The sequence below is a fragment of the Haplochromis burtoni genome, unplaced genomic scaffold (genome assembly GCF_018398535.1).
Source record: "Haplochromis burtoni strain Fernald_Lab_line unplaced genomic scaffold, NCSU_Asbu1 Contig_347, whole genome shotgun sequence".
Classification (NCBI taxonomy): Eukaryota; Metazoa; Chordata; class Actinopteri; order Cichliformes; family Cichlidae; genus Haplochromis; species Haplochromis burtoni.
In genome coordinates, this window is record NW_024582708.1 from 309,535 (window position 1) to 326,203 (window position 16,669).

Sequence of the window (16,669 nt, forward strand, 5' to 3'; positions counted from 1 at the left end):
TTGAAGTCAGAGGAGAATGGCCAGATTTAGCACAGAGCATCATTTCAGTCCAGCCGAGTGTTGTTGTTGACCATGTCAATGACTCTTCTAGGCTTCAGTTCTCAATGCTAACCGGGTATACCTAATGAAGTGGCCGCATAAGGTTCACTTGACTGAACAGTTCTCCAGCTTCACTTTGCAGTGCTCAAAAAGTGTTGTTTCACATGATTAATCATGAAACATGGAAATATTAACATGTCATTATGTTAAGTAAACATAATAAAAAAAACTCACCCTTATAATCAGCTGAAGGAAATGAGTCAGTAAAAAGAAAATAGAAGGATCACAGTATGGTGGAAGGAAAGAAAGTTGTGTGTGTGCGATGTGAGTGAACAGGTGGGTATAACAACACAAGCAGGTTTGAAAAATTCAAAGACACATTTATTATTTTATCTCCACACAAAAGATTTCAAAACAATAAACAAAGCAGAGCTGGAAACAAATATTAGATGCTCTGCCTATAAACATGTTTTTCTTGCTTTGAGCAACAAACAATAATAAAGTCCCTCGTGTACAAAATACTATTTTGAGGAGACAGTGAGGGGTGACCACCTCCTCCTCTCACTCCTTCTGCTGCTGCTCCTCAGGCAACATCACCATCACCTCACCCTCCATCACCACTTTATCCTTAACAGAGCACGTTACAGCAATGAAGGCGAATGACATCTTAATCTTGCGGACTTCGGCTTCGGCCAGCACCTCCTCTCCAACGTAGAGTGGTGCCGGGAAGCGGATCTCCTGGTACAAGAAGATGCAGCCTCGACCCGGCATCCTGGTGCCGAGCACGGCCGAGATCAGGCCGTTGATGAGGACGCCGTGCACGATAGGTGTCTCAAACGAAGTGGTGCTGGCGTACGCCGGATCCAGGTGGAGGGGGTTGGTGTCACCTGTCAGCTCAGCGAACGCCTCCACGTCACGGGAAGAGAACGCTTTGGTGAGGGAAGCTCGCTGGCCAATGTGGAGTGACCGGCTGAGGTGAGGAGCCGCTGCGATGGAAGACAGCGGTTTATTAAAGACTCGCCTCCACAGGAAACTCATTGCGAAAAAAAGAAAGCTCCTCCGGCCTCAGTCGAGCTGCAGATCCCGACTGTTTCCCGTCAGTGCCAAGAGGAATGGAGACACCTGAACACAGCACAGAGCAACAGAAAGATGGTCTTTATAATGTCTTGGATTAAATATTCCTCAAACACAAATGATGCAACATTACTGCAACATTCCTTAAATTAAAGGAGACCTAACTGAAACCTTTGCAAAATGCACAACTCAAAAATCATCCTTATGAGGCTTGGTCACGATTTTCAGGCTTTAAATTACAAAAATGTTATTGTTTTATGGTTGGAAGCTTGTTTCTATAACAAAAACAAAACAAAAATAATTTTTGCCAATCATAAGTCAAAATTTTGGAGTTTTAATCTCAAAACTTCAACTTTACTGGAAGTTTGGCTCATTTTTACAGGAGTTTTAGTTAGTAAGTCAAAATTCTGAGATAATAATCCAAAGTTTTGACCTACAGAAAGAACAAAATGTTCGTTTTCCATAATGGGCCTCTAGGGGAGAGACAGCGATCTGAGCTGTGGTCCATGCATCTGTGAGCCCTTACAGAGCACCTTGAGAAACAGGATGTTTCTTTTAGCCACACCAACACAATCTTTGCTCACAACTGAAACTTAATTCCACACAGGATAATCCAGCATCAATTGTAGAAGCACCAGCACAAGAGGCTATAGTGCCAAGACATCTAAAAAGAGCGGCCTTGCTGATACAGTCCACGAGACGCTCTTAAGGGGAGATCAGCAACTCTAAATGAGTCCCTTTCTGAAACTTTTTCAGCACACCTTGTATATGAGACAGAAATATAAAAGGGCAACGTCCTCTTTAAGTCAACGATGATGTTGCATGCCTCCCAGTCTCTTTCTCATGGTGGTGAACGCCGCATGATTGCAGCCTTGCTATTGTGCGTCACATGAATCCCTACTGATTACCTTATCTATTGTATCCTAATTTAATCTAACAACAGCAGCTACAAAAAGAACAGTTACATATTTTTTTGGCACTAATCTGTTTAAAACAGAGTAAAAAAAAAATACTGCTTCATCCTCTTTAAACCTCATAGTGCACACTTAAAGCAACTTCTTCATTACTTCATTTTAAATCCACAGCAGCAGTGTCCAGAAAAGCAAAATGAACAAGAACAAAAAAAGCTCACGTATCATCTGTAGAGATTAAAGCTGATGCACAGGAACTTTCCTCTTCAGCTCAGGAGTGCGAATACACAACATTGTTCTGCACAAACATATGTGTAATGCTTCCACACGGACGTAATTTTTTGTGCCTGGCGGCAGAGATAATCGCCTCAGAGGTCATGTGGTTCGGGAGGGGCGGTAAAGTATTCACAGCTGATAGTCTCAAGGTCGACACAGAGCTTTGATGCTCGGCACAAAAAACACACGAGACCCAACCATCAGAAACTCTGTGGAAGGTGACTGATTGGTTGTTCACAGACTTGTGGCTCAGAAGCTGAAAATCAGTAAAGAACTTCACTTTGTTCACCCTCATTTGTAAACAAGAGACTATCCTACAGATGTGTATATTACAGCATGTTATACTAGCACAAGAGAGGATAATGTGCATCAAATTAGCAGCTTTAATGATGACAATCTGGAGGAAAAAATGTTAAGATTTTCAGCAAGTTTGGTAGAGTTTATTTTTCTGCAAAATATGTAAACTCTATTTATTTGTCATCACGCGTCACGATTCTTTAGTCTATTAACTTCTCTAGGAGTGGATCACCTCTGAGAAAATTCTTATTATGAGAGAAGAGCGGGGATCAAATCTGCTGACCTGCAGGACTCTGAAGGCACAGGCCTTGTTCTGGTAGGAGCCGAGAAGAGTCAGGGAGCTCCACAGCTTCACCAAACTTCTGCAAACACACACAATAAAAGAAGAAAATGATACCAACAAGTGGTGGTTAGTCTGTTTCAGTTTCAGCTGTCCCCACCCCGCCCCCTTTCTCTCATGGTCGGTGGTCACCTGCTGTAAACACGGAGGAAAGCGGTCAGGGTGTCCTCATCGTACTTCAGGACGTCAAAGTTTAACGCTGCTCCCACCTGAGGAGTGAAAACAAAGTAAGAAAAGCTAAACTGCATCCCTCCACGCTACGCATGAATTAGGACCCTGGATTCAGATAGTTTGGACTATCCAGAACATCTCCCTTTCCTTTTCATCTGCTTCAATCTCACCCTCCACATTCAGCATCTTCCTCCTCTGCACACATCCAAACCACCTCAGCCTTGTATCTAACTTTTGCTCTAAACTGAGCCTGAGCTGTCCCTCTAATCTGCACTCATTTCTAATCCCACCCATTCTGGTCAATCCCAATAAAAATCTAAGCATATTCTGCTCTGCCATTTTTTTTTTTATTAGTGCAGTTTCACTCATGTACTTTTCATGTATGCTGTCTTGCTTCCATTCCTCTTCTCTCCAGCACATACCTCCACCTGCTCCCTACTCTAACTAGAGATCACAATTTCATCTGTGATCATCTTAGTACATGGAGACCCCTGGCTGACCTCAACTGTCAGTTTGACAGTTACGTGAAGATACATTATCACAAAAAACCCAAAAACAAACAAGACTGATCCAGATCACCACAAACAAACAGTCACCTCAAAGCTGGGACGAGCCCCACATCTGGTAGAATACACTATATTACCAGAAGTATTCACTCACCTGCCTTCACACGCTTATGAACTTGAGTGACATACCATTCTCAATCCATAGAGTTTAATATGACATCAGCCCACCCTGTGCAGGTATAACAGCTTCAACTCATCTGGGAAAGCTTTCCGCAAGGCTTATAAGTATGCGTTTGTGGCGGGGTGTGGCCTGCGATGCCGCTGCAGGTGAGATGGACTCTACGGCATCTACAATCTACACCACTACAAGTAGTGGTGTACTTTACAGCACTCCATCCGATGCTTTGCTTGGCCTGGCTGCAGCTGCTTGGCTACGGACACCCATTTCATGAAGCTCTCTACGGACTGTTCTTTGATCTAATCTGAAGGCCACATGAAGTTTAGAGGTGTGTAGAGATTGACTCTGCAGAAAGTCGGCAAACTCTGCACACTAGGGCATAGAGACAGCATCTGCTGACCCCACTCTGTGATTTTACATAGAACACCATTTCATGCTGAGTTAGCGTTGTTCACGCTCGCTTCCACTTTGTTAATACCTCTAACAGTCGACTGTGGAATATTCCTTAGAGAAGAAATTTTACAAGTGGACTCGTTGCACGGGTGGCATCATATTACAGCATCACACTGGAATTCACTGAGCTCCTGAGAGCCACCCATTCTTTCACAAATGTTTGTAGAAGCAGTCTGTATGCCTAGGTCCTTGATTGTATACACCTGTGGCCAAGACAGTTACTGGAACAACTGAATTCATTGATTTGAATGGGCGAGTGAATACTTTTGGCAATATAGTGTATTTAATGCAAATTAATCCTCACATTATACAAAGGTTCTGAAACTCAGGAGAATAAAACAAGTAAAACAAACACAGAAGCTCCTTAACTCCTCACCGGTCTTCATAGTCTCACCTCTCCATACAGAGACTTCAGGCCTGTGATGATGAAGTACTTCAGTTCAACGGCACTTAGTCTGGTTGACTCATCCTCCAGCACACTAAAGACACAGAGGAAAAAATAAAGTGTGCGTGTGTGTACAAATATCAGCACAACATCAAACTCTAACAATACGATGAGGAACTTACAGGCGGACCTTCAGGTAGTGGTACGGTGAGGCGTTTTTCAACACGACCCGTTGGTAGACAGACGCTTCTTCCTTCTCCTCCACCTGTTTCATTCTATCAGAGCATCAGTGGCTCAGCCTCTGTCTGATGAAGAGCAGCAGGTGGATCAGCTGACTATAAAAAAAAATCAAAACAGTGGCGCTTACAGAGAGTCTCTTCGTCATGTCTGCATTTTATCGTTAGTCAATAAATACCTGTACTAAAGCAGGAACTGTGTGCGTTACACTTTATTTTCCACAAGCTTGTGAGGGCCTGTCAGTGTGCACTATCAAAGACTTGTAGCAGCAGGTGTTTAAAGCATTTTGTAAGTATTTTAGTTACGGGCTGGACCTTTGGACATTTACACAAAAGCAAACAACAAAGACAAACAGGAACACCTCAGAGGAAACCTGATAAGCTCTAAAATATTACGTTTTGGGAAGCCCAGAGATCTGACAGTGAAACGTCAATAAAACACGAGGAAAACTCCGTACAGCCTTTAAAACCCGAAGCTGAAAGCGGCTAACCCTCGACAAGGTGAACCCGTTAGCTTCAGCTAAGTTATTGTAGCTGCTAGCTGATTCTCTGTTATCGACTCCGCACACAGAAATCAACGTTTTTAATTTGTTCTGAAGTTTAATAAAAGCAGAAGCACTTCACTCACCAGCTGCTAAAACGTGGAGGACACACAGCGTGCCGAGAAGTCCGCAGTCCCAGAGAAACGTCTTTCACTAAGGGGGAAGGGGACCCCAGCAGCGCATGCGCAACCAGCTTTTGCAAAGACGCGTAAAACTGCAAGATGGATCACTCTTCGCCACGAGACGGCTTATTTTGTCTTGTACGTTGAAAACCTGATATGGAAGCTTGTTTCTGCCACTGCCACAAACAACAGTACTAACTCTGACAAAATAATTTAAAATTAATTTGTGAATTTTTGAGTTACTGAATCAACATTTTGAGGTAATAATCCAAATGTTTGTCTAATGGATGACATTTTTCTCTATGGAAATAAAAATTAATTATTCATTTATTTTATTTTTTTAATTTCAGGTTGTATTTGACAGGACTTGATTCGTCGCCCTCAAAATGTCAAAATAACATTTACAACTTGTAACCCTAACCCTAACCTTTCAGTGGTGCTATTAAATAGCATATAGCATATTAAACTTCACAGCTTGAGCTTACATCATTCATCTTCTTCGACACACATCCTGCTTTGATCTTGAGTGGGCCAGACCAGTGAAACTCCTTTTGCTGTCAGTGTAAAAAGAAGTTTAACTACATATTCAGTCCCAGCTGAACTGCTACTTTACTGCAATACATTGCGCAAAGTAGTTCTCTCTACTTTTTTCATCTTATCTTTTTTAATCATGTTACTTTTAGTATTTTAATCATGTTTCATCTCTTCAAACACATTTCATTGTAATGCTGACCCTGTACTAACAACATGTGACAAATAAATCTGAATTGCAGGGCCTCGTGGGCAGTGACTACTTCCTGTGCATCTTGAATAAATTACTTGATGTGTTATGTCTTCCAAAATGACAGGATTTTTCAACCAACAATCTTAAACACACAAAATCTTTTAATTCCACCATTTTTTTAACTTTATATATTAAAGTTAATAGCTAAAGGTTACAAATCACATATTAATCAACAGTAAATGTTTCATTGTAAATTCAGTCTGATGTGTTTTTGTGATGTTAATTATGCAGTCAGTCCACTGCATAGTTCACAAACAGCTGTAAACAGAAGACTACAATGCAGTTTTCTGAAAGTGAAACATGAAAGTGAGGATTGATACCGTGACATTAAACTCTAAAGATTATGGATATCAGCCGCCTGCAGGGCAGTGAGTAAAAGTCATACAGATGAAAACATCAGGAATATCTTAAAGTAAAGTAATACTTTTGTGCGTTTGTTCAGTTTTTTTTACAGACATAAACGTTGATGTAGAAATCTCATCATACTTCTCCTCTCCTTCATCATCATGAGGTCAGGGGTCGGCGTACAGTTCAAAGGTTTTTCTTCAAGAAACTTTCTTTACATTGCCATCGCTGACTGCCTGCTCAGACAGGAAGTCCGTGATGAGTTTGGCAGCTTTTCTTGGTCGCTCCAGAGCCACAGAGTGACCACAGCTGTCCAACACTGTCACCTGGCAGTGAGGCAGCGCCCCCTGCAGCACAGCGGCGCCCGAAACGTCCAGCACCTGAGAGTTCAGACAAGTGTGTTACAGCTCTGTGTGACGCTGCAGCACGGCTTTACTGACACACTGAAATATCCCAACACCACATGACGGAGATTTACAGATTTACAGATATTCATGCTCTGTTGTCAATTCGTATAGACTTCCAAATGAAAATGAACTTCGAACTTTACAGCATTAAAAGGCATATTTACAGCCTGGTAGAAATTGTTTTTTATTTCAACAGTACAATTTAATTTTTTTCTATCTTATTAATATGGATACAGTTAAAGTTTAAACTTCTCTCAACAGTGATTCAATAATTTAAATATGAAGGACGTAGTGAGCACAAGTAGATGAGGAGGGCCACTTGGCAGTTCTGATGACCGGCACCCCTAATTCCTTTTTTGTTTTTTTTAAAAGAAGCAGTACATCCTACCCGCAAAGGGCAGAGACATTGTTTTCTAATGATCGTCACTGCTGTGGGGTTGTGAATTTACCTGGTCTTCCTTCCCCCAGATAACCTGCAGGGGCACTGTGATCAGATGCATGTTTTCTTGTAGCGAGTGGCGAGACTTCTCCCCAACAATCTCCATGAACACTACACACACACACACACACACACACACACACACACACACACACACACACACACACACACACACAGGGGCAATGAGTTACTAAAGGGAAAATGATTACTGCAGAGTAGAAGTAAACACAATCTGCTTTTCTCCCTGCTTCACTGTCTTTATACAAGTGAGTCATATCAAAAGTGCTTTCCTTCACTAATTAATTTATCTGAAATGTCAAATAGAAAATAATGAAAAAAGGCAGGAGGCAAAGGGATCAAATCCCTCAGTAATCTGTGACTGTCGATGGAGCACTGCTTGAACTCAATTCACTTCAATATATATAGCACCAAATCACAACAGCCGTTGCTTCAAGGTGCAAGCATCTCTGCAAGCAACCCAGTAATCATATGACCACCTTTGAGCAACGACTTGGTGATGGTGGGAAGGAAAAACTCCCTTTTAACAGTAAAACAACGCCAGCAGAACCAGGCTCAGGGAAGTGGGGCCGTCTGCTGTGACCGGTTGGGGATGAAGGGAGGAGGACAGGACAAAGAGAAGAAAAGAGCAGGTGATGGTGAGCGGACTGACCTTCTTTGTAGAAATCATTGTTTGGGATCCTGTTGGCAAGGAGACCGCTCAGCACCTAACAACACACATGCACACAAATGCAAATAAATAAAAAGAAAGAAAGAAAAGCAACAGCAGTACTGGCAGTGTGACTGAGAGCAGGTATATTGTTACAAGCCTTAAATGCAAAGTGACCCAGAAGTGGCTGTGTGATGGTTGAATTCTGTAAATACTAAAGCAAGCTGGAGCATCTTTTGTGGAAAGAAAGGAGGTTCAGAGGAACAAAATATCATACTCTCTAGGATGCTACTCTCTGCATTCATATGCGCCTTTTGTAAAGTTATGATGTCTTTTGTGAAGCACTTTGCAATGTGGGTTTATGAAACTGCTCCATAAATAAAGATATTCCCATATCAATGATAAAAGTGAAGTAAGGGTTGCATTATAACTCAGTTCATTGCAGATCTTTCTGTGTGCAGTCTGCATGTTTTTCCTGTTCTGCTTTTCCAGCTTCCTCTAGCAGTTCAAAGATATGCATGTGAGGTTAAGTGATTCTAAACTGGCTGTAGATGTGAGGTAGATAAAATGCTTAAAGTGCAAAGAATAAAGAATAAAATAAAGCAGATGACAGTCTGCAGGATGAATTTGGAAGAGGAAGCTATTAAAAATAAGACATCCACTGAGAACAGGGTGAAGTATTGTAGTTAAACTTTGGTCAATTTTAGCTTCACCACAGCAAACCGTAAAACCCACAGTCACATTGTTTAAATACTTCAATGTGATTTCTCCTAAATCCTTACAAATTCTCCTTCACATCTTTCCTTGTCTTAATGACGTGCTGATACAATGAATCATGCGGATAAGGAAACTTGTGAAGTCATTTCTACTGTGCCCATGCAGCTCAGCCCTGTACCTGTCGGGGGAGTTTTGGGGGGGTGTTACAACAGAGTCTCAGCATGTCCTCGAGTTCCTGAATGGTGGTGGGGACGAGCGGGATCGACTCATCTTTCTCACCCATCTCCAGCTCCCTCAGGCGACTGATGAACTCCGAGTCCGTCGGGTAAACCAGGCCTGTTTGGGAGAGAAGATGAGGAAGAGGAATTATGCAAACCCGATCATCATCAGCAAACGTAAGGTACGTCTGCTGAGTTTACCTGCCGGGCAAACCAAGGTGACACTGGATAGGTGGGTGGGGTAAGTGGCAGCGTACACCCCTGCGACGTTGCCACCCATTGACGTGCCGACCAGGTGGAAGGGTCTTTTATCGAGACCGATACTCTGCACAAACTACACAGGAAGAAAAACAGAGAGGTGAGTTTTGAAACAGGACAGTAGCTCAGTGCTTCTGCTGTGGTCCAAACCTGGAAGCCTCGCTTTGATTACAAGAATAACCTCCCCCTGAAAGATATCCCAGTGGTTTTTCCAAACTTATAATTATTACAAAGTGTGCAAGTGTCACACACACACACAAATTTGTACAGACCTGGTGGATTCGTTCAACCTGACCGCGGATGCTGTAATCCTCTGGACCGGTGCGACTTGTCCCCTCGTGTCCCGGCATGTCCACACACACCACATGTTGGTTTCTAGGGAGGAACTGGAGGAGAAAGCAAACACTAGTGATGGTAAATTTGATTCTTTTTACTGAATCGAGTTTTAATGAGTCACTCACCAAAGTGAATCGGATTTTTTGAGTCATTTGATTCACTGAGTCAGTTGACCAGAGAGTGCAAAAAATTTACATTTTCACTCAAACTTAATTTGTTTAAGTTTGAGTGGGGGCGGTAATGCGCCTTAACATTGGTTGCCAACCAAGAAGAAGAAGAAGCTGTGAGCCAGGAGGGGGTGAGTGAGTGAGTGAGTGATTCGTTCGCTCGCTCTATGATTCAGCACAGGAGGGAGGGGGTTAGTGAGTCCTGAGTGATTCGCTTACGCTTACGATTCAACACAGGAAGGGAGGGGGTGAGTAGCTCAAATGTGCTGTTAGCATGTTAGCAGAGCGATGCTACTGTGAACTGAGGAGCTATTTTCTTGATGTGAGCTACTTTTTCTTCCAGTTCAGAGCAGAAATGCTTTTGTTAAGAAACTGGCTGTTGTTTTTCCCCCCCACAATTTTAATTATAAGCTAGATATATTTCTACTAAGCGAATTAGTTTGCTAACAGAAACAGGGATGAGTCAGTGAGTCAGTTGGGCTTGTGAATCATGATTCATGAGTCAGTAAAGTGATTCTTGAGTATTGAACGATTCGTTCACGAATCGAACATCACTAGCAAACACACCAGAGGCTCACTTACATACACTTCATGACAGAAAGGCTGGAGAATCACCAGTCAAATCTGACAAAATCTGCTTCAACAGTTATAGATTTTTGCCCAAAGGTAAGATTTTACAAAGGGGACAGCTTCCACGTCTCCACGCACAATTCACCAACCCTGTGTTTCCAGATTTACATACAGCTGAGCTGAAGTTCCTTTTTTAGCAGTGAAAATGCCACTGTCACAAACATGTACATCTGATGTTTTGATTTATTTTTGTGTAAAAACCTTGACAACAGGTAGCCACATATCCTTGGTGGCAGAGAAGCCGTGGAGCAGCAGCAGTGATGGTGTTGCGCCTCCTGGTGCCCCGCGTGTGGAATAACAGAAGTGGTAATTCCCACTGTGAGAGAAGCGGACAACCAATCCGAGCCTGCGGCGCCAATACCTGCAGAGATTTACAGGTGAGCCGTTATAAAGTCTCATGTTCTGGATGTTCAGTGATTCTTGAGGATTAAACATGAGGCGATCCATCCACTAACATTATGAAATAAATCATGTGATTGTGTAGTCTTTAAAAACAAGATCACTGTTTCTGAATTTTCTCTGACTCTGATCATCACTTTATTTTAGGATTCAGTTCAACATCCTGCAGCTGCACATGGTTTCATATGAAAAGGGTCATTGTGCAGTCAAAACTGGTGTGAGATCACATTAATGGGAAAATCCCCCCACAAAATAAAAGCACACTAGAAAATTAAAGGTTTATCATGAAAAGATGATGACCTGTAGAAATCATTTTATAACTGCTGTTATGAAAATAAGAGTGATGCTCTGCCACTTATTTCCATAGTTTGTTCATGTGATTGTTTAATAATTTATTGTGCAACACTTTGGATATTCATATCAACCACAAATGCAGCTTCATTACTCAACATAAACATAATAAGGTGAATTTCTGCTACCCTTACAACGGTCAGGGTTAAAAAATAAAAACCAAACAAAATAAAAACAGAGGTCAGGAACGGTCCCCGAAATCTGGGACCAAAATGATCTCGACAGATAAAGATAATCTTCTACACAGTCACAGATTCACTGTTAATTCTTTGCACATGTTTTCCTTCTTCTATTACATGTCAGTGAGTCAGCACTTTGTGTGTGTGTGTGTGTGTGTGTGTAAGACAGAGTGAAGCAACATCAGTAATCCAGTAATCAGCCAGCATGTAGTTTTTTTCACAGCTTAGTCTAAAGTTCAGAAGGAAAGGTCACTGCTTTGGCTCTTTCACAATAAAAGCATTTTTGAAGCTGTATTGGAACACAGGAACTACATTATTTTCATTCAAATGTAACGCGTGTCCAGTTTGTCTGCTTGTTGCTGTTGAAGGCTTTATCTGGTGGGTTTAGTAACTTTGAAGAAAACTGCTTGGAGTAACATTTATTAGATTTATTTTCATAAAAAATAAGAAAAATGGAAAACCACTGTACAAAAGTGCAAAAGTCCTGAGCCACCAAGTCTTTTTCCTGTTTCCTTATCTTAAGAATGGCTTCTTGGCAGCCACCCTTCACTGACACCATTTCTAATGATACTTCAGTGAACAGTAAAGAGATCAGCCAAAGGGTCAGATGACTCTTATGGTCCTTTGTCAGGTCTTTGCTGGATTTTCCTATTTCTTAAGGACATGACTCAGATACTGCTACGGTTTATCAGCTGTAATTTTTCAGACCTGTAATTTCTTTATTTTTCCCTCATGAAAAGCAGCCAATGTCCAAAGAAAAGGTTTGGAAGACCTCCAGAAGGCTGGACACCTACTGATGATGACCACTTAAAAAAATCACAACAAAGTCTGGCTGCTTGGAAGCAAAACATGAGAAATAAGGAATGACTTGAGACTTTTGCAGAGTACTGTAGGTGGAAAATCTTTTCCATTTCTTCTGCTATAATCCAGTGGTGTGCCTAAACCAACCAGATACAAGTCTAACCCGCCTGTTTGTTCTCTGTGTGTATGTCCTCTATGTGCCTTTACCAGTTGTACGCCTTGAGGAGCGCTCCAGGCCAGAACAGGAAGGAGGTGACGAAAGCGAGCACGGGCACAACCAGGACACCTCCTGCCAGCATTATCATTTTGGCCACATTCAGCTCCATCGTTGCAGACTCCTTTAAAAAAATAAAAACAGATCACAAACTGCACTCTCAGCTCAGTTTAACTGTAGATAATCAAGCAGCACCTGAATAATTTATTAGTCCCAGACGAAACTGTGTCCTCACAGTTGCTCCAAGACAGTAAGAAGAGTAACTACTAGTGTTATACTGTATAATAATAATAGAAACAGACGCTGAGTACTGCATCCAGAGTACTGAAGTGACAAAAGTCCAGTTAAATTACTCAGTCTTGCCTCAGTCAATGAAACATATAGCTGTAAACAAACATATAGTCAGGGAAATGTGCTGGTTTATTTATGCCTTTACTCCAAAAAAAGACAAAGCCTAACTTAAGCTGATAAATGAAAAATATTCCCATAGCTTTCCAAAGTTATGGCATCACTTTTTTTTTGCTTTTAGTGTAAAAGATCCATTTTTCCACTGCAGAAAGCAAAGGTGGGAAAGCATTTTAAGTGTAATTACATTGCTTATAATAATAAAAGCTTGTAATAAATGAAATTCAACTCACTAAAAATATAATACAAACTTCTTGTAGGTTCCCTTTAAATACATTTTAATTATACTTAAATGCTTTGAAAAAAAAAACTGGATGAAAGAGAGCAGGTAGAGCTGAGTGTAAAATATGAACCCAAAACTCAGTAATAGGAGTTGCCTGCTCAACCCAGTGAGCTAAACCACCATATGTTAGCTTGTTTCTTAGCTCTAATTATCAGGCACCTGCGTCCGTGGCTTCCACACAATATCTCATAAATGCAGCATTGAACCAGGCTTGATAGGTCAAATATGGCAACTTATGGTAACAGCAAATTGACACAGCAGTTGTTAATAGTTAACGTCGAGGTATTACTTCCATCTTTCATATACAGTCTATGATTTTGACATGAAATCGCAATTAATGCAAGTGCCACAAAATCAACAGGATACAACAGGATTACTTAACCCATTGAACAACGTCCAGTTAGCGCTGCAAGCCCGACCCAGAAAGACACTGAACCTTTGAAGCAGCTGCAAAGTTCACAGTTTCCGGAGAAAGCACCTGTAAGGGGAATGTGCTTAAAAAATAAACTACTTCTACTCGTAATATACCATAGTAATACACAGTAATCGGGATTTGGAGGTTTGCTTTGATGTAGAAATCAGACCAAGTAAAAAAGTGCATTTGTTAGGAGTTTTTTTAAAGGTTAGAACCGGAAAATGAGTAAAACAAGTTTACATTGAGAAAAAAATGCGGAAGTTTCCTTTAACCGTAACGGTCACAGGCTTAAAGAGACAAACTTCTCTTTTTGAATATTTTGTTCACTGAGGGTTTGATGGTAGAACAGCAGATGCAAAGGTTACATTAAAAACTCGTGTCCTTTTAACCTGCTGAAAACGTCACATCGGACATAACGCGGACACCTCAGGCTGAGTACTATAGCGGTTTATGTACACCTGCAGGGTCAGCGGCGCCCTACCTGTCAGGGTCCTCTTCGAGCTGTCAGTGCCGGCTGTCCTCCATTCAGTCCGCTGCTCTTCCTCCTCTTTCACCTAAATTACATAACAGCCTTTCATCCGCACTTAAAGGGAAACCGCAGAAGAAAAATGCTGTGCTGCATTCAGGTGCCGTCAGAAACAGAGGATGTGTGATGTGTGCGAGCACGTCCACAAGAGGGCGCCAACATCTACAGGCAGCTCTTAGAGAACAGCACTGATGCTCCAGAATTTCTGTCGAAGTTAAAGCAATTTATATATTTATTTTCTTCAAATGAATGTTTCAGTTGATTTCTGTCCAGTGTTTTGTGGCTCGGAGGGCTGGCAGATCCCCAGTTTCAGACTGGGAGGAGACAAAAAGCCTCGGAGGGTTGCATAAGAAAGGTCATTGGCTAAAAATCTGTGACCAACCAAATGTGCTGATGATCCTGCTGTGGTGAGAAAGGAGCAGCTGAAAAAAGATTTAAATAGTGGTCTGAACTGATTGGAGCTCAAGTGGAAAAACACAATGTCAGGATTTAGCAACATATCTGTCACTGCTTGTGTGTAATGCTAGAAAACGTTCTCCTTCTTTCTTCTTTTGATCATCCAAGGGGCCTTGAACTTTTGCCGTTTTTTTTTTTTGGCCAAAAACCTAATTTAAAGGCTGCCAGTCTTCGTGCATTTGCTAAATTATACACTGAAAAGCACTTTATAATAAAAGGAAAGAATATACTTAGGATCTAAATAAGAGGGTTTTAACAGTATGACAGTTGCTAATAATAATGAATTATAATAAAGCAGGAAGTAGTCTGTAATATTGTTTGAAATGTGAAAATAGCTGGAAAAGAGGGGAAAAGTTATAAACTTGTGATTATTTACAATAAAAAGACCTGCTGTGGTGGTGACATCGACTTCTGAGCCGCAGAGTCTTCAAGCCAGTTATTATCATCATTTTAACTTTGTATTAAGAAACACTTAACTTGCATTAACTATTTTTGAACCAATCAGCACACAAACACCAGCACTTTCAGTCAGTCATTTAAGTTTGTTGGTTACTGTGAGTGTGAAAAGATCATCAACCTTCTGAATGAATAACTTTTACATTCCTAACAAACTCAAGGAAGCTTTCAATGCTCAACAAACTGATTTTCAGCCATATTAGGGATAATCATGTTGTATAATCTGTGTAGTCAGAGGCTGATATTATACAAAGATGAGCTTTTCTCCCTGCTTACAATGCACACTATTAAAGGCCATAAAACTCTGCAGATCAAATAAATTGTCTCACTTTGGGGCTAAAAATATCCCAATCTGTTTTTTCTTTCATGGTTCAGGAAGCAGCTGTCAGACGGTCAGCTGGGTGATGTAACTGCCCGGGAACGTCAGTCCAGAAACCACAGGAATACCTCACATTCCTGCAGGTAGTAGGTCAGCACACACACAGACACACACACACATATTAGTGGAGTTTTGTAATCCTCAGTGATTCTAATTTTTCTGCCTGCAGCTGGTTTATTTGAGAAAACTACCTGATTTGTTCTTGTGAAATTTTCATTTGTTATGTTTAATTTTTGATGATTAATCAATGTCTCACACTCACTGCTTCACTGGGTGAATGGGTTAAATGCAGAGGAACTATTTCCCTATGGGGACTAACACGCACACTTTACACTTTTTACACTTTTATGTCTGTGTGTCATAGATTAAAATATAGTTTTAGTACAATGAAGAATATTAAATATTTGCTGTTGTAACAAGCAGTCACTGCCAGTCAGTGAAGAATAAGATGCTTTTAACAAATTGTCTGTGTAAACATGCATCTAACCTTTATTCAGCCAGGGGGAAAAAGACTCCTGAGAAAAGAAATCTATTTACAACAGTGTCCTGGGCAAGAAAGATGCGGTAATGTAACGGTAAAGTAACGGTAATCTAATTACCGTTTTTGCAATAGTAATCCGTTACTTTACTTGTTACTTGAAAAAAGTAATCGGATTACAGTAACGCGTTACAAGTAACGTGGGATTGTTGAGTTTACCTCGTCAGTGGATTATTGTTGAAAAATCTTGCTTTGGAAAGGATTGCCTAACTAACTCGTTGTGTTTGCCTTTACTAGGAATTGGGAGTGGAGTGTGTTTCACGGGAGTGGAGCCACAGTTTGGAATTGGAGTTTGGAGATTGCTGTGTCCTGTGTTTGGGTCTCTTCCTTACCTAAAACCTGACAGAACTATCCAGCCAGTGATGGACCTCGAGCCCATGAGATATTGCTACAGGTGAACTTAGTGGAACGCCATGGAAAGATGTTACAACACATCACCAAAGAGTAGAGTGTACTCCTCCAGGTGGTAACGGAACTAAAAGTCATGTTGGTAACACCACCATCCTCACTATAATCGACTGGTTTTCCAAGGCTGCCCATTTTGTGGCATTGCCTGGATTGCCTACTGCCTTGGGAACCGCCAAACAACTCATCCAACATCTTTTCCGACTGCATGGTGTTCCTCAGGACATCGTCTCGGACAGGGGTCTACAATTCACTTTCCAGTTGTGGAAGGAGTTTTGTTCTGAACTGAGGGGCCAAATCAGTTTGTCCTCTGATTTCCACCCCCAGACTAACAGCCAAGTGGAGAGGGCAAATCAGGAGCTGG

General features: G+C 41.3%; 3 protein-coding genes across 4 annotated transcripts; all 3 read right to left on the reverse strand.

Moving 5' to 3' along the window:
- Positions 1-394: 394 nt before the first annotated feature.
- Positions 395-1,077, reverse strand: LOC121811744 (hydroxyacyl-thioester dehydratase type 2, mitochondrial-like). Its single transcript, XM_042228754.1, has one exon. It carries the CDS (start codon positions 1,075-1,077, stop codon positions 601-603), a length of 477 nt encoding a protein of 158 aa, XP_042084688.1. The 3' UTR covers positions 395-600.
- rpp14 (ribonuclease P/MRP 14 subunit) lies at positions 1,025-5,626 on the reverse strand. 2 transcript variants are annotated; one of them, XM_005942777.3, is made up of 6 exons: positions 5,495-5,626; positions 4,813-4,965; positions 4,640-4,724; positions 3,070-3,146; positions 2,881-2,959; positions 1,025-1,161 (listed from the first exon to the last, which is right to left on the reverse strand). In XM_005942777.3, exons 2-6 carry the CDS (start codon positions 4,902-4,904, stop codon positions 1,105-1,107), a joined length of 390 nt encoding a protein of 129 aa, XP_005942839.1. In that variant the 5' UTR covers positions 4,905-4,965; positions 5,495-5,626; the 3' UTR covers positions 1,025-1,104. The 2 variants fall into 2 exon arrangements, with proteins under 2 accessions (XP_005942839.1, XP_005942840.1); XM_005942778.3 differs by having other exon boundaries at positions 4,813-4,935; positions 5,495-5,619.
- A 771-nt stretch (positions 5,627-6,397) lies between these two features.
- On the reverse strand, positions 6,398-14,226 carry LOC102310413 (abhydrolase domain containing 6, acylglycerol lipase). Its single transcript, XM_005942775.3, has 9 exons — positions 14,027-14,226; positions 12,436-12,566; positions 10,700-10,859; positions 9,638-9,751; positions 9,309-9,441; positions 9,068-9,225; positions 8,176-8,230; positions 7,516-7,616; positions 6,398-7,039 (listed from the first exon to the last, which is right to left on the reverse strand). Exons 2-9 carry the CDS (start codon positions 12,552-12,554, stop codon positions 6,860-6,862), a joined length of 1,020 nt encoding a protein of 339 aa, XP_005942837.1. The 5' UTR covers positions 12,555-12,566; positions 14,027-14,226; the 3' UTR covers positions 6,398-6,859.
- Positions 14,227-16,669: the final 2,443 nt, after the last annotated feature.